This window comes from Rhododendron vialii, chromosome 1a (genome assembly GCF_030253575.1).
Source record: "Rhododendron vialii isolate Sample 1 chromosome 1a, ASM3025357v1".
Classification (NCBI taxonomy): domain Eukaryota; kingdom Viridiplantae; phylum Streptophyta; class Magnoliopsida; order Ericales; family Ericaceae; genus Rhododendron; species Rhododendron vialii.
Genome location: NC_080557.1, coordinates 39,358,024 through 39,371,189, shown reverse-complemented (window position 1 = coordinate 39,371,189; position 13,166 = coordinate 39,358,024). Strand labels below are relative to the sequence as shown.

Genomic DNA, 13,166 nt, shown 5'->3' with positions numbered 1-13,166 from the left:
CAACATAATTAATTAAACCCAAACGCTTCCCAAGCCAAGTATTTAGACTTGGGTTTCTTTACTTCTGAAATTTTTTTGTTTCGAGTATTTCACTATCGTAGTGCTTGATTTGGAGATGAGTTGTACGAGACTCAAGTTTAGAATTTTCAAGCTTGATTTGGAGATGAGTCGTACGAGACTCAACTTTAGAATTTTCAAAGTATGTTTCAGAGACTTTGTTTCTGAGCATCACAATTTAAGATCTCATTTTCGTAGGTAGATTAAATGAAAATTAGTCGTTCTTGGTATTGTACGTGCATCATTCATCATGATTTTGACTATAATATTTGAAATTTTTTCTGAAGTGGATAAATATGCATATTGTGTTTTTTAATGTAATGTTCACTATTACTAAGATAAAATCATGATTCCGTCCCTGCGTGGATTCGAACCCTAGACCTTCTCTTCCATCAAATCTCTTTCTACTTGATTGCCTTTAGTTTACGGTTTTTATTTACGTACTTTTCCCCAAAACTACAATCAATTGTCTTTCCGAATTAATATAGGCCAAGCAATCACAACTTAGCCTTCATAATTCCTGAGGACGATCCTCAAAATACTTATCACTATTCGTTTGAAGAGTAGTAATTGTCTCGTTTTATGACATATATTTTTGGTACGAAAATAACACGATCACTCATTTATCTTTCTTTGCTTTGTCGTCGTTGGCACAATATTCCTCGTGTATTTTAGTTGTTTTAAGTTTTCTCTTTGCATAAGTTTATGCCTCACTGTTAGCAACTTTGGAAGATCTCTCCTCTTGTTTGAGCTTTCTAATAAACGGTCTAATTACCAAAAAAAAAAAAAATCAATGAAAAGAAAGATATATTTTTTCCGGTCAATCGGGATAGTTTGGTAATAGTGTGGTCATTTTAATGTATAGCAGTAATATGGCCATTTTAATGAACATGGTAATATGGTAATCAAGTGTACAAGTGTAATATGGCCATTTTAATGAATTTTTTTTCGTGTACTTTATAAAATTATTATTGGTATATTTGAATTACATTTTTATCTAAGATAAACAAAAAAAAAATGTTTGCCAACAAGTAGTTGAAAGAACCAGAAAATGGAAAAATGCACCAAAATACTATTTTGGTCATTTTTGTGGAAGGAAAGTACAATAATTTTACAGGGGTATTTTATCATTTAAATTTATAGGGGTAATATGGTCATTTTAGTGTAAATAGGGGTATTTTAGTCATTTTAAATTTTAATATATATAGTATGTAATTGGATTAATGGGCGGGTCAGGTTTGATTTTAAATAAATGGGTCAGGTAATGGTAATTGAACTCATAATTAATGGATCTAAATGAGTTAATGACCCATTAAAGACCCAACCCACTTATAACTTATCCAATTTGGCCAAAACCCGCCCATTTAACACCCCTAGTTTTAGCAATCTTATTAGAGAAGAGTGTTCCCCTTTCTTTTCTTTTTTCACAGACTGTTATATTTCTTGCAAAGTTCTTCATATTTTGCTTTGTGTTGAATACAAGAATAAGTTTGTATAACTATTTAATTACTCCATCTGTTCCAAATTGAGAGTCCCTTATGAGGAATCCAACTATTTAAGGGGACATGCAATGATTACATCTATAATGTCTATCATTTCCACCATTATCTTTATATTCTACTTACTTTATAACACTTATATTCACACGTAAGAGTCACATTTGAAAAATCACGAAATTTTTTCTTTCATATTTGGAAAAGAGCCATCATCTTGGATCAACCCAAAATGGAATAATGGACTCTCAATTTGGAATGGGGGGAGTATTTTTGTTCGATTGCATTTTACTCTTGATTTCAAGGGGAAATCTGCACCAATTAATTTTTCAGGGGTCAAATTGCTCTTCTGAACATCTTTCTGGGTCCCAATCGTCAAAAGTCCACAGATCTTTATAAGCTGTGTAAGAGTACGATTGCCCCACATTTCGCGACTCCTGTGGTCTCATAAAAAAACGATAATTTATTCACGCTCCAGTTTTCCTTTCTTTGGAATCCGAGAGCAGAGACTTCCCGTACGAGCAGCCACCGCTCGCCGCCTCCTGCCCGCCGCTGTGTAACATACGCACGTACGCATAACTTGTATCTCTCCATACTGTCCATCGCCAACAAAGAAGAAGCATTTGTTAGTACTTGTGGAGCAGCAGTTCGATTTCGCTTCATTTGATTCATTCTTCAATTTAAGGTGCAACTCGATTTCGTTTTATTGGATTCATTACTTCGATTTGTTTCGGTTCGGAGAAATCTCTGCCGTATGTCTGTCTAAATGATTTTTTTTTTTGGTTGATTAACAAAAACAAACGAGGAAGTGGGAAGTTAATTTTTTTAGATTAGCAAAATCCAAACCGTCCGTGTTAAAAATTGTGGAGCCTAATGGCAGCGCTCTTATGATTTTCTAAGTATGTATATAGTTGCACACGAAAACTCCTTTAATCTATTTTCCATTGTAGTGAAACTGCTGCAACAATTGCTAAGTATTGACCGCGTAAATCTTATGCTCTTGTGTTTGTGTATTAGATTATCTGTGTCTGCACTAGCATTCTGCAAAGTCCTCGCAATTCACTGCTGAAGTTAGAACCCAAATTCAACCAATCGATCTTCCTTTAATTTGATTTTTTTGGGACTTATCTTCTGTGGTCTGTTATTTCTTATGCAACTGGATAACTTGTTATCTCTCAACTTTTTCGCTTTTCTGTATTTGTTGTAGGTGCAGTGAGTAAACCAAGAGGTAACCTTTACGTGTATTGAGCTTAAGTTGATTAATATTGTGAAAATGGCCACTTCAGAAGTAATTCTACAAGTTCTATCAGGGGCCGTGCCTCGACTATTTTACTCTGAGCCATGTTCTAAGAATTCAAACTCACGGCTTTCTCTTAAGTACCGTGTAAGTAGGAGGCGGAAAAAAGGTTCACAGTTAATGCAAAGGGTGGATTTTTCAAGATCATCAAGAAATTGCATGAGAGTCTATGCCCTTGATGGCTTACATGGATTTTCACATGGAAATGCTCTAAATGTCCATTTGGGGTCGGGGAGTTGCAAATGTCAACACGCTGAAAGTGTGAGTGCAGTAACTGGAGAGGATGAACATGGTGGTTGCGGTAGTAATAGTTGGAACAGTCAGAAGGTAGAGGTGGCTCAACAAATGAATAATGAGAATGGGAGTGTAGCATCTATTGAAAGGTTGAATAATGAGAATGGGAGTGTAGCTTCTATGGAAAAGTTGAATAATGAGAATGGGAGTGTAGCATCTATGGAAAAGTTAGCAAGTACGAGGACAATTAACAGTACGCCAAACAGGGTTAGTGCAGATTCCACTGACGATGAAGCATGGAATCTATTGCGGGAATCGTTAGTATATTATTGTGGCAACCCCATTGGAACTATTGCTGCTAATGATCCAACAGACACCAGTATTCTTAACTACGATCAAGTCTTTATCCGTGACTTCATACCTTCTGGGATTGCTTTTTTATTGAAGGGAGAGTATGATATTGTGAGAAATTTCATCCTTTACACCCTCCAACTGCAGGTAATGTTATATGGCTTGTCTAATTCTCCTTCTGACTAGTACATTTTATGTACTTCATTTAGGTTTGGTGGTCATATTTCATAGTGACCGATGTTTCCACCAAACAACTTAAATTTCAAATACTTGTTTGTAAATGAGCAAATGCTGTCCTCAAGTCTTCCTATTCTACATGATTAGTTGGGTACCTTGAAAACAATTGTGGATGCTCTAAAATTTAGATATGATATATAAAGAATCCACACATTGGACGTGTTGGTGGCTATTTTGGTTGTGTGTGGTAATCTTTGAAATGTACTTCTAATACACTTGCCATAAATGGGAGTCATTCAGATTGATTTGTTTGTCTTACAAATAATGGACACCAAGTCAAATTGAAGGTTAGGACACAATTGAAAATAAATTTAAGTTTTTCTTACACTCCTATTTGTGGTTTAGTTGCATGGAAGACATTTTATCTGAACATGTATTCACAGAGCTGGGAGAAAACGATGGACTGCTATAGTCCTGGTCAAGGATTAATGCCTGCAAGTTTCAAGGTGCGCACTGTTCCACTCGACGGTGATGATTCTGCTTATGAAGAAGTTCTGGATCCTGACTTTGGTGAGGCAGCAATTGGTCGCGTTGCCCCAGTTGATTCTGGTAAGTTAATCATGATGTTCAGTAAGTTATGTTGTTTAAATGATCAGGACGGTGTGTAATTGGAAGAGCTTGACAACTTGCAAGTTGAATTTTAGGTTTGTGGTGGATTATCTTGTTGCGAGCATATGGGAAATGCTCTGGAGACCTTTCAGTTCAGGAGAGGGTTGATGTGCAAACTGGAATTAAAATGATTTTAAAGCTATGTCTTGCTGATGGTTTTGATATGTTCCCGACATTGTTAGTGACAGATGGTTCTTGCATGATTGATCGTCGCATGGGAATTCATGGCCATCCTTTGGAAATTCAGGCATGTATCTTTCACCCCCTTACTACCATTCATCTGTATGATTTCAGCTAATGTTTTTTGTATTATATAATTGTTTGGGTGGTTTGATAGCTTCCATTGCATATCGGGAAAAAAGTTAAAAATTGAAAATTGTATTTCCCCTCCTTCGGTGTGCTAAAGATTGAGTGCTTATGTATGTGATTTTTAAGCCTGATAATGTGCTGAGTCTGCTGACAATCAAGTGGTATGTTGTAGAGAAAAACCAGTAAAGAAGTGTAGGAAGAAAAGAAACGCGTGTTTAATGTTTATTTCCTTACAATCAAGAGTCATATCATTTCTGCTATACAGGTTTGGGGAAACAGTAAATTCTGGAACATTGGTTTTGTTAGTAATATAATTCTGGAAAATCACTCCTTTTTTTTTGTTTTGTTTTGTTTTTGTTTTAAAAACGAATCTCCCTAGTAAGGGCTTATTCTTTCAAAGTGGAGTTTCTTATCCGCCTTGGCTGATATTCCAATTCTCCTTTGGCTGTACTAAATAGGTAATTTTACTCATCATTACGATTTTTATGTGTATTTATCCACCATGGTCACCTGGATAATAAAACTTCTGATGTCCTTAGTCAACATTGCAACCTCTGCCAGCACGCACGCCCATGTTGGTGCTGAACTACTATTTATGTTATGCGCTATAGCATACGCAAAGCAAAGGAAAAGAAAGAAAAACGACTTTACCGAGAAAGGGGGTGAAATGTGCAGAGCAAACTGTATTACCAAGCTAAGCCTTGTGTCCCAGGAATTGCGGTGGCTACATCTATACTTTATCTCCAGTTGTACTCTTATGTTGTGCTAAAATAAGTTGAGCTTAGGCCCATGACTTTGAGCATTTTCCCATCCATGCTATATTTTGGAAAGGGAGCACTCAAGTTTGGTGTTCCTTTCAAGATGAAATGATGTCTTTTGTTTCTCAAGAGAAACCTTTGTTGGTGTAAACTGAATTGTATTATTTCTCTTCTAAGGAATAAACTAGACTCTCAAAATTTCCTACTTTCTTGAAAATAAAAGGAAAGTGGGAAATGCTTTAGCAGAATGCGTGATAAATGTTTACAGACAGTTAGAAGCGAGGAGGTAACAAAAATTCCTCTAGTTGCTGCAAATACAATGGAAGTGGGAAGTTATTTAACTGATGAAATAGACGGTTGGGTGATGGAGAATTAACAGAGGGATACTAGGAAAAGAAAAGACAATAGAGAAAGATTTAAAAAAAAAAAAAACTGTTTGGCATGTGATAGTATTGTAATGTTGAAAGACATGCTTTTTGCTTATGATAGCCCGTGTTCTTTCAGGCATTGTTTTACTCAGCGTTACTTTGTGCTCGCGAGATGCTTGCTCCTGAGGAATCTGCCGATCTTATGAGGGCGCTTAACAACCGTCTAATTGCATTATCATTTCACATCAGAGAATATTACTGGACTGATATGAGTAAAATTAATGAAATATACCGGTACAAGACAGAGGAATACTCTTATGATGCAGTGAACAAGTTCAACATCTACCCAGATCAGATTCCTCCGTGGTTAGGCGAATGGATGCCTAACAAGGGAGGCTATTTGATTGGAAACCTGCAGCCAGCTCACATGGACTTTCGGTTCTTTTCTCTAGGAAATTTATGGTCTATTGTAAGCAGTCTGGCAACTATTGATCAGTCGCATGCCATATTGGATCTTATTGAAGCAAAATGGGCAGATTTAGTAGCTGATATGCCATTGAAGATATGTTATCCTGCCCTTGAAGGCGAGGAGTGGAGAATTATTACAGGAAGTGATCCCAAAAACACGTAATGTATTTATCATAGTGGTTGGAATTTCCTTCTCATTCTCACTGGTGTGTACTTTGACATCCTTATCCTGTTTTTAAATGCAGGCCTTGGTCTTACCACAATGGAGGTTCCTGGCCAACATTGTTGTGGCAGGTTAGTTTGTGGTTTGTGAATTCTAAGGTTTATTTGCTATTACAGTATTGGAGCTTAGTTCCGAACTTCCAAAGCACATAGTAACTTAAAATGGCAACTATTTCCCCTTTTCAGGGGCGGAGCTTAAAGGAGGTGGAGTGGCAGATGCCACCTCCAGTTTCAAAACAAGTACTGTACTATTTTACACTAATGGACTAGGCACTTATCGGTATCGCAACAAACATGATTTTTCATACAAATGATAAATAGATGTCAACTTAAATGATGAATCAGATCATAAAAAAAATATATGATTGGCTTTCATTAAAAGACCATACGAGACTTTAGTCAAGCCTTTAATTTTTTTTTAACAAAATACAACGCACAGGACAAAGCTTGACTTTACACTTAACCTTTATGTTCTTATTTTAATGAAAAATATATAACAATACAAGTGGACTCTCATTAAACACCACCCCCAATGTAAAATCCTAGCTCTGGCACTACCCTTTCTAGAAACCAGGGTGATAGTAAGTAGTAATTTAAAAGTTGACTTTTGTAGAAACCCAAGTTTCTGTGACACAACTTCTGTTACAGAAAAAATAAACCATTCTGTTAAATGTGGTGACCAAGGAATTAGATTCACTCCAGTGGGTGAGTGTGATTGCCTAGAATCTGGGTGATGCTGTATGCTGCTGTAAGCTAACATTTGATTATCTGTGCTCCCCATTACACGTGCTATGGGATAAAACACAAAGTTTCTTGACATCATCTTATTGTGTTTTTGTTTAATTTTCTTGTTTGGGTTCATTTCTTTTGCTTTTCTGTTCGTATGTTTATGCATTATAGATATGACAATGAGTGTGCTTCTTGAGCTTTAAAATTTTAATTTCAGAACACCTGCTTTTATTTCTACGTAGATGGTGTTTTTCGCATTGAGCTTGTCAAATACCTAGACAAGCATCTTCAGTTTCCAGTTTTGCTTGGTCTTTTGCTGTAAAGGATTTTGCAAAGGTCCTTTACATAGTGGCTTGCATCCACTTATTTAGGGACTTACATTTTGGCCCTCTTAATTTCTGTCTCATTCTTTTTGAGCTAGATAAGAGAAGTACTATAACCGTGGAACCTTTGAACTCCTAACCTCGGGGGAGCACATCTCAGAGACTCTCTCATCTTTTCAGTTGTCTAGCCTTCATGTCACCTTGAAATCTGGTTTTGTGGTCCTGATTTGTTAATTGTTTCGGGGATGTCCATGCAATCAGCAATATAACTGTACTGATTGTCATACTTCATGGTTTCTTGACAGCATGTACGATAGTTTTTCTCGGAAAAGATGTCAGGAAATAGTATCTCTTGTTATGATTTGCCGCCTTAGGTTATACTGTTGCAAACTGTTTATTTTGTTCAACATTGTCAAGTAAACACACTGCAGCTATCTGCATTGTGGATGGATATCATTCCTTACAAACTATAGCAGAGTCCGTAATTGACACTGTTGTGCCCTTGGATTTGGAGAGATTAATTTTTTGTTGTTTTTAATCCTTTCAACAATCACGTTCAATCTCTTGGAAGTGGAAAAGTTTCATTAACTCCTACAAAAAATGTCTTTGAAATTATGGTGAAACATGGGGCTAAGCAAATCGCATTGTTGTCATATGAAACCCTACGCTCTGAAATTCTCCGTGATAGTATGTTATGTTAATAAACCTTTTGGGGTCTGAGATTCCTTCTATGGTTGGACTGGAACATAAGAGGCAAACCACCATGTACTTTTGACACATCTTCTGTGCATGGTTTCAGACATTCAAAACTTCTGATTTTGGTTGGAAATACTTCTGAAGTAATCTTATTACCGTGCACTTGTTTTCAGCTCACCGTGGCATGCATAAAGATGAATAGACCATGGATTGCTGAAAATGCAGTCAAGATTGCTGAGAGACGCATATCTAGAGACAAGTGGCCTGAGTATTACGATTCCAAGCGAGCAAGATTCATTGGAAAACAGGCACACCTCTATCAGACCTGGTCGATTGCAGGGTACCTTGTGTCGAAGCTTCTCCTTGCCAATCCAGATGCAGCAAAAATTCTAGTGAACGTAGAGGATTCTGAGCTTGCGAATGCCTTTTCTTGCATGCTCAGTGCCAACCCGAGGAGGAATCGTGTACGGAAAGGACCAAAACAGAGCTTCATAGTGTGAAAACTAATCTTCCAATCACCATTCCAGTCTCAAGAATTACTTGCACTCTGTGGAAAATGAATGTAACTTGACGTAAATCCAGTATTACTGTAGTCTCCGCATTTGGAGACTATTTATCCAGTGCACATATTTGTATAGTGATGAATGGGAGATGAACTGGGCAAAGTTTTTCGTGTAAACTTAAAAATGCCCTTGAAGTAGAGATCTAAACCATCAAAAGCACGAGTTTTCGTCTGTGCTAGTGGCCTTTGTGGTCTTGTTTTCATCTTGATTTATACTACTCCTACCCTTGTGTTAAGAAAATTGCTATAGTCACTTAATTCTTGGTGGTTTGTGTGCATGAAAATTCTTCCTGTGAATCTGTTTCCTTTCCTTTGCTTAAAATCCCTTGTATAAAGATAATAGTTTACAGCTATCCCTGGAACAGTTGCACTTGATTCTGATAGGTATTTTCATTTCTGTTGATCTCTGGAATGGAGTGGCTAATCTGTCAATGAAAATGCATAATGTGTATCGACTATTGACAAGGCTATTCCCTTGATGAAAATGGGAAAAGCATTGTCAGAAATCTTCTTGAAATGGGGTTTTTTTTGTATGCCTTTTTTTTACCATTCGCACTCGAATTGTCAGAAATCTTGGAGTAGGAATGGTAAACAATGAGTAACTGGTAATAAGGGGATCAAATGAAATAGTAACATTTATTAGAAGTCAAGGAGTGCGAATGGTAAAAGGATAGGGCAAATGGCAACAGAAATACCTGCAGTTATAGTCGGGAGGACTGTAACCATCACTCTCTGTCTAACTACTGAATGTGTTATTTTGAAATCGGCGGAATATACAGGTGTAGAATTTGGACTGCATATAACTTGTTAATGAAGCAGAAAAACAGATGGTTGTTCTTGATGATGGTAAAGGATGCATATATCAATGGTTTATGCTGCTACTGTCGTAACTGGGGAGATCTTAAAGCTGGCTATGGTGATGATCAATTGATCACTTAAGGGCATTGTGATGCTAATGTTACACTTGTTCCGTGACATGATGATTTGATACCGGGAGTGGTTTGAGTGGGTGATTTGAAAAGCCTTGAAGGAATGGATTTACAGGCGTGCAGGGACACAAATTGCGTTTTGAAAGAGACTGAAGCTGTTGATGAAGATGGACTTCATGTTCTGAGGCTGCTCTCGGCTATTTTTTTTGGTGCTGTTTAACTGAGTGCTGCTGTTCGGTTGTTCTTCTGTTGCTTCTGCTGTGTGGTTGGTGATGCTGGGAGTGTCTTAAGTTCAAGGCTACGGTATTCTTAGGCATGGTTCCGTGTGGCTTTGTTTGATAATTCAACTAGAGCTGTAGCTCGGATCAAAAAAAAAAAAAAACTAGAGCTGTAGCTGAGACGGATGGATGGATACTCAGTTGAGGGGGTGCTCAACTTTTACTGTGGTTGTTTTGCCTTGATCTCTCATTTGGTAGAGTAGGCATATTGCTGTTGTAACTGGTTGGCAACTTGCCAAGGATGTGTGTTACTGTCTGTTTATTTTTGGATCCTAGGTGGCAAATGATTGTCGGAGTTCGAGGGTGTCAACTTAGTTGGAATGCTTGAGCCCTGCTGTGATAGTATCGTGCTTAGGGCCCGTTTGATTTTTGTGATCTGTTTTCAAAGATTAATACTCCGTAGTAACTTCTTTTTTCTTTTTATCCATTTAAGAAAAGTCTAACTACTGATGAGTCAGCTTATCTAAAATTGAATACTAGGTCTACTCTCTCTCACATGCATGCATCCGACAACCAAGCTTTTCAAAGACTTGATGAAAGTGACTTTTTAAGTCTTATAAAGTTGCCGGGCCTGAGTGGACGATGGATTAGGCGGGCGGATGAGGGCATCTGGGCAGATGAGGGTCTGAATTGGACATTTTTACTTGGTTTGTCATGAATTTGACACCCGGATTACTTTGTCCCTTTCTACTGTTTGGATGATTTAATTCGGTTCAAGTGGTATTATTTTTGGACTGCCTCATAATTAGCCTGGGTGGATGAGACCCTCTTCATCCCTCTCTCCCCATTTTATCCTTCTATTTCAACTGCAAAATAACACTATCCACTCATTCTAACAATCATTTAAATCAAGTATTATTTTATCCTTCTCATTCAAACCAACTATTTTTTTATTCACTATCTGTAAAAGTCATATCAATGTGGGTTTACTCTCTATAAATAATATCTCATACTGTCTTATCTTCTCTATATTTTATCCACCCAAAATTAATCCCGCGTCCAACTGGCCTCTTAAATCGGCAAGAGAAGAACCATACATACAGTGCGCATGCCATTGACATTTTGAATCACTGTTCCATTTGTAGATGGGACTTTAACCAATTTACACGTAGCTCATTGGGCAAGCTTGTTCTATTAATATTCAAACAAAAGTTTCATTAAAGATAAAAAAAAAAAAAATGCTAAACACGTACTACAAGACTTTTTTGTCACCTCACTTTCTTACCTATTTTACAATGTCGTGTTCAAACTGTCTACTCTACTCCCTCCGTCCCTTTTTTAGAGTCCAGTATTTCATTTTGAGCTGTCCCTTAATAAGTGTCCATTTTGTAAAGTTAGTGGGTAAAAGTTGGTGTATTGTCTATTTTATCCCTAAAAGTAGATTTCTTTTTAAAAAGTAAGTGAGTAAAAATGTAATGATGATGGGTAAGTAGGGAAAGTGAAGGAAAAAATTGATGTGAAAGGTATAATGATGATGTTTTTTTAATAAGTTGGAATTACGAAGCGGGACACTTAAAAAGGGACGGAGGGAGTATTATTTTTAGTGAACTTAATCTCCCAGTTTCCGGCTTTTCTACTAAGTATTTTTAAGCTTGAAAATTACAAATAAATATTTATTTTTTAAAAAGGCTTAGCGGAACGGGTTCTAAAAGCGGAGTTTTCCTTCTCCCAATTTATTTATTTTTAGTGAACTTTCTCGGTTTCCGTTTTTTACTAAGTTAAATATAAAATTAATTTTCGGAAGCGAATAGACATATGAAACAGTAATTTAATCTAAAAAGCGAAGGAAACTGCCGTTGTATATTGACTGTGTATATTCATATGTCACACATGGCTTAAATAATCAGTAATATAATCTAGTGTATATTGGTACATGTTTGTTGACGCCTGATCTAGCAACCACCCACTTTGCCATTTCTATCATCAAAGTCAAAGAAGTTGATCTAATAACCCAAATGATTTTTCCAAGAAAAAATCCACCCCGAAGAAGAAAAATTATCAAGTGCTTCTTAAGCAACCCACGGGGTACTCTGGTTTCCACTACTAAGTGTGTGGTTCACAGATCAATATGTGTTGAGACAACGTCTGGATCACGGTGCACTATGTAGTACGTACGCATGTGGCGGAGTAGGTGCACTAAATAATCACTCAACAAACAATGCCTTCTTGTCTTTCGGTCTTGTGGGCTCAGATCTTTTGTACCCATATTTTTGCCTTGTCAACAAAAGAAATTGTTCATTGAATTTTATATGTTTAAAAGTTCTCATCTCAAAAATTTTATGTGATTTAATTTTTACAAGAACCCTTAAAAAAATTGGGCGGATAAAACATATATTCCATCCGTCCATTTTTTAGAGTCTAGTATTACATTTTGGGCTGTCCTTTAATAAATGTTCATTTTGTAAAGTTAGTGGGTAAAAGTTGGTACATTTTTTAATTTACCCCTAAAAGTAGATTTCATTTTAAAAAGTTAGTGAGTAAAAGTATAATTATGATATCTCCATAGAGGGTAAGTAAGAAAAGTGGAGGTAAAAATTGATATGAAAGATGTAATGATAATGTCTCCTTAATAAATTTAAGTTACGAAACTGGACATTTAAAAAGGGACGGAAGAAGTACAATTTTGATCATAATTCACAAAAAACTTGAAATTTATATAAGACGGTCGTCCAGACTCATCCACCCCTCGGTTTGTGAGTAGGTGACCTAATTTACCACCGGGCTACATGGTTCTATTAAGCTACTTTATGTGTATAATAATAATTAGTGCTGATGATGTTTTTTTTTTTTTTTTTATAGGCAACAAAATTTTATTAAGAAAACTTGACAAATGGTACATCAAGTTGGGAGAGGGGAGGGGGATCCAACCAAGGTTGGAAGACAGAGGACCAAGGTCCAAACACCTTAGGGGCAAAAGCCCGAACACCTAAATGCCTCAAAACGCCAACAATTGAAATAATAAGCCCAGCCCAGGAATCAAAACCAAATCCTAATCCAATTAACGAAATAGTGCTAATGATGTTGGAGATACAATTTCAAAATAACGTATTAATGTTCATAACTTATACAAAATTTTTTTGCACCAAATAAATTTTATTTAACGTTCCTTAAAATTGGTATGAATTATTCAAAAACTTATGCACAGAATGATTTTATTTTTTGATCAAAAAATTGCATTACAAATTGAATGACTCAGATCATTTGTGTGCATGGATCACGACAAATTTTGATCAAAACCATAGGAGA

At 36.5% G+C, this 13,166-nt stretch overlaps 1 protein-coding gene across 3 annotated transcripts; it reads left to right on the top strand.

Moving 5' to 3' along the window:
- Positions 1 to 1,976: 1,976 nt before the first annotated feature.
- On the top strand, positions 1,977 to 8,954 carry LOC131329948 (alkaline/neutral invertase E, chloroplastic). Of its 3 annotated transcripts, none has more exons than XM_058363481.1 (8): positions 1,977 to 2,235; positions 2,764 to 3,579; positions 4,053 to 4,218; positions 4,314 to 4,525; positions 5,850 to 6,340; positions 6,427 to 6,475; positions 6,590 to 6,643; positions 8,325 to 8,954. In XM_058363481.1, the coding sequence occupies exons 2-8, from the start codon at positions 2,824 to 2,826 to the stop codon at positions 8,649 to 8,651; spliced, it is 2,055 nt and encodes a 684-aa protein (XP_058219464.1). In that variant the 5' UTR covers positions 1,977 to 2,235; positions 2,764 to 2,823; the 3' UTR covers positions 8,652 to 8,954. The 3 variants fall into 3 exon arrangements, with proteins under 3 accessions (XP_058219464.1, XP_058219405.1, XP_058219537.1); XM_058363422.1 differs by having other exon boundaries at positions 2,758 to 3,579; XM_058363554.1 differs by lacking the exon at positions 6,590 to 6,643 and having other exon boundaries at positions 2,758 to 3,579.
- Positions 8,955 to 13,166: the final 4,212 nt, after the last annotated feature.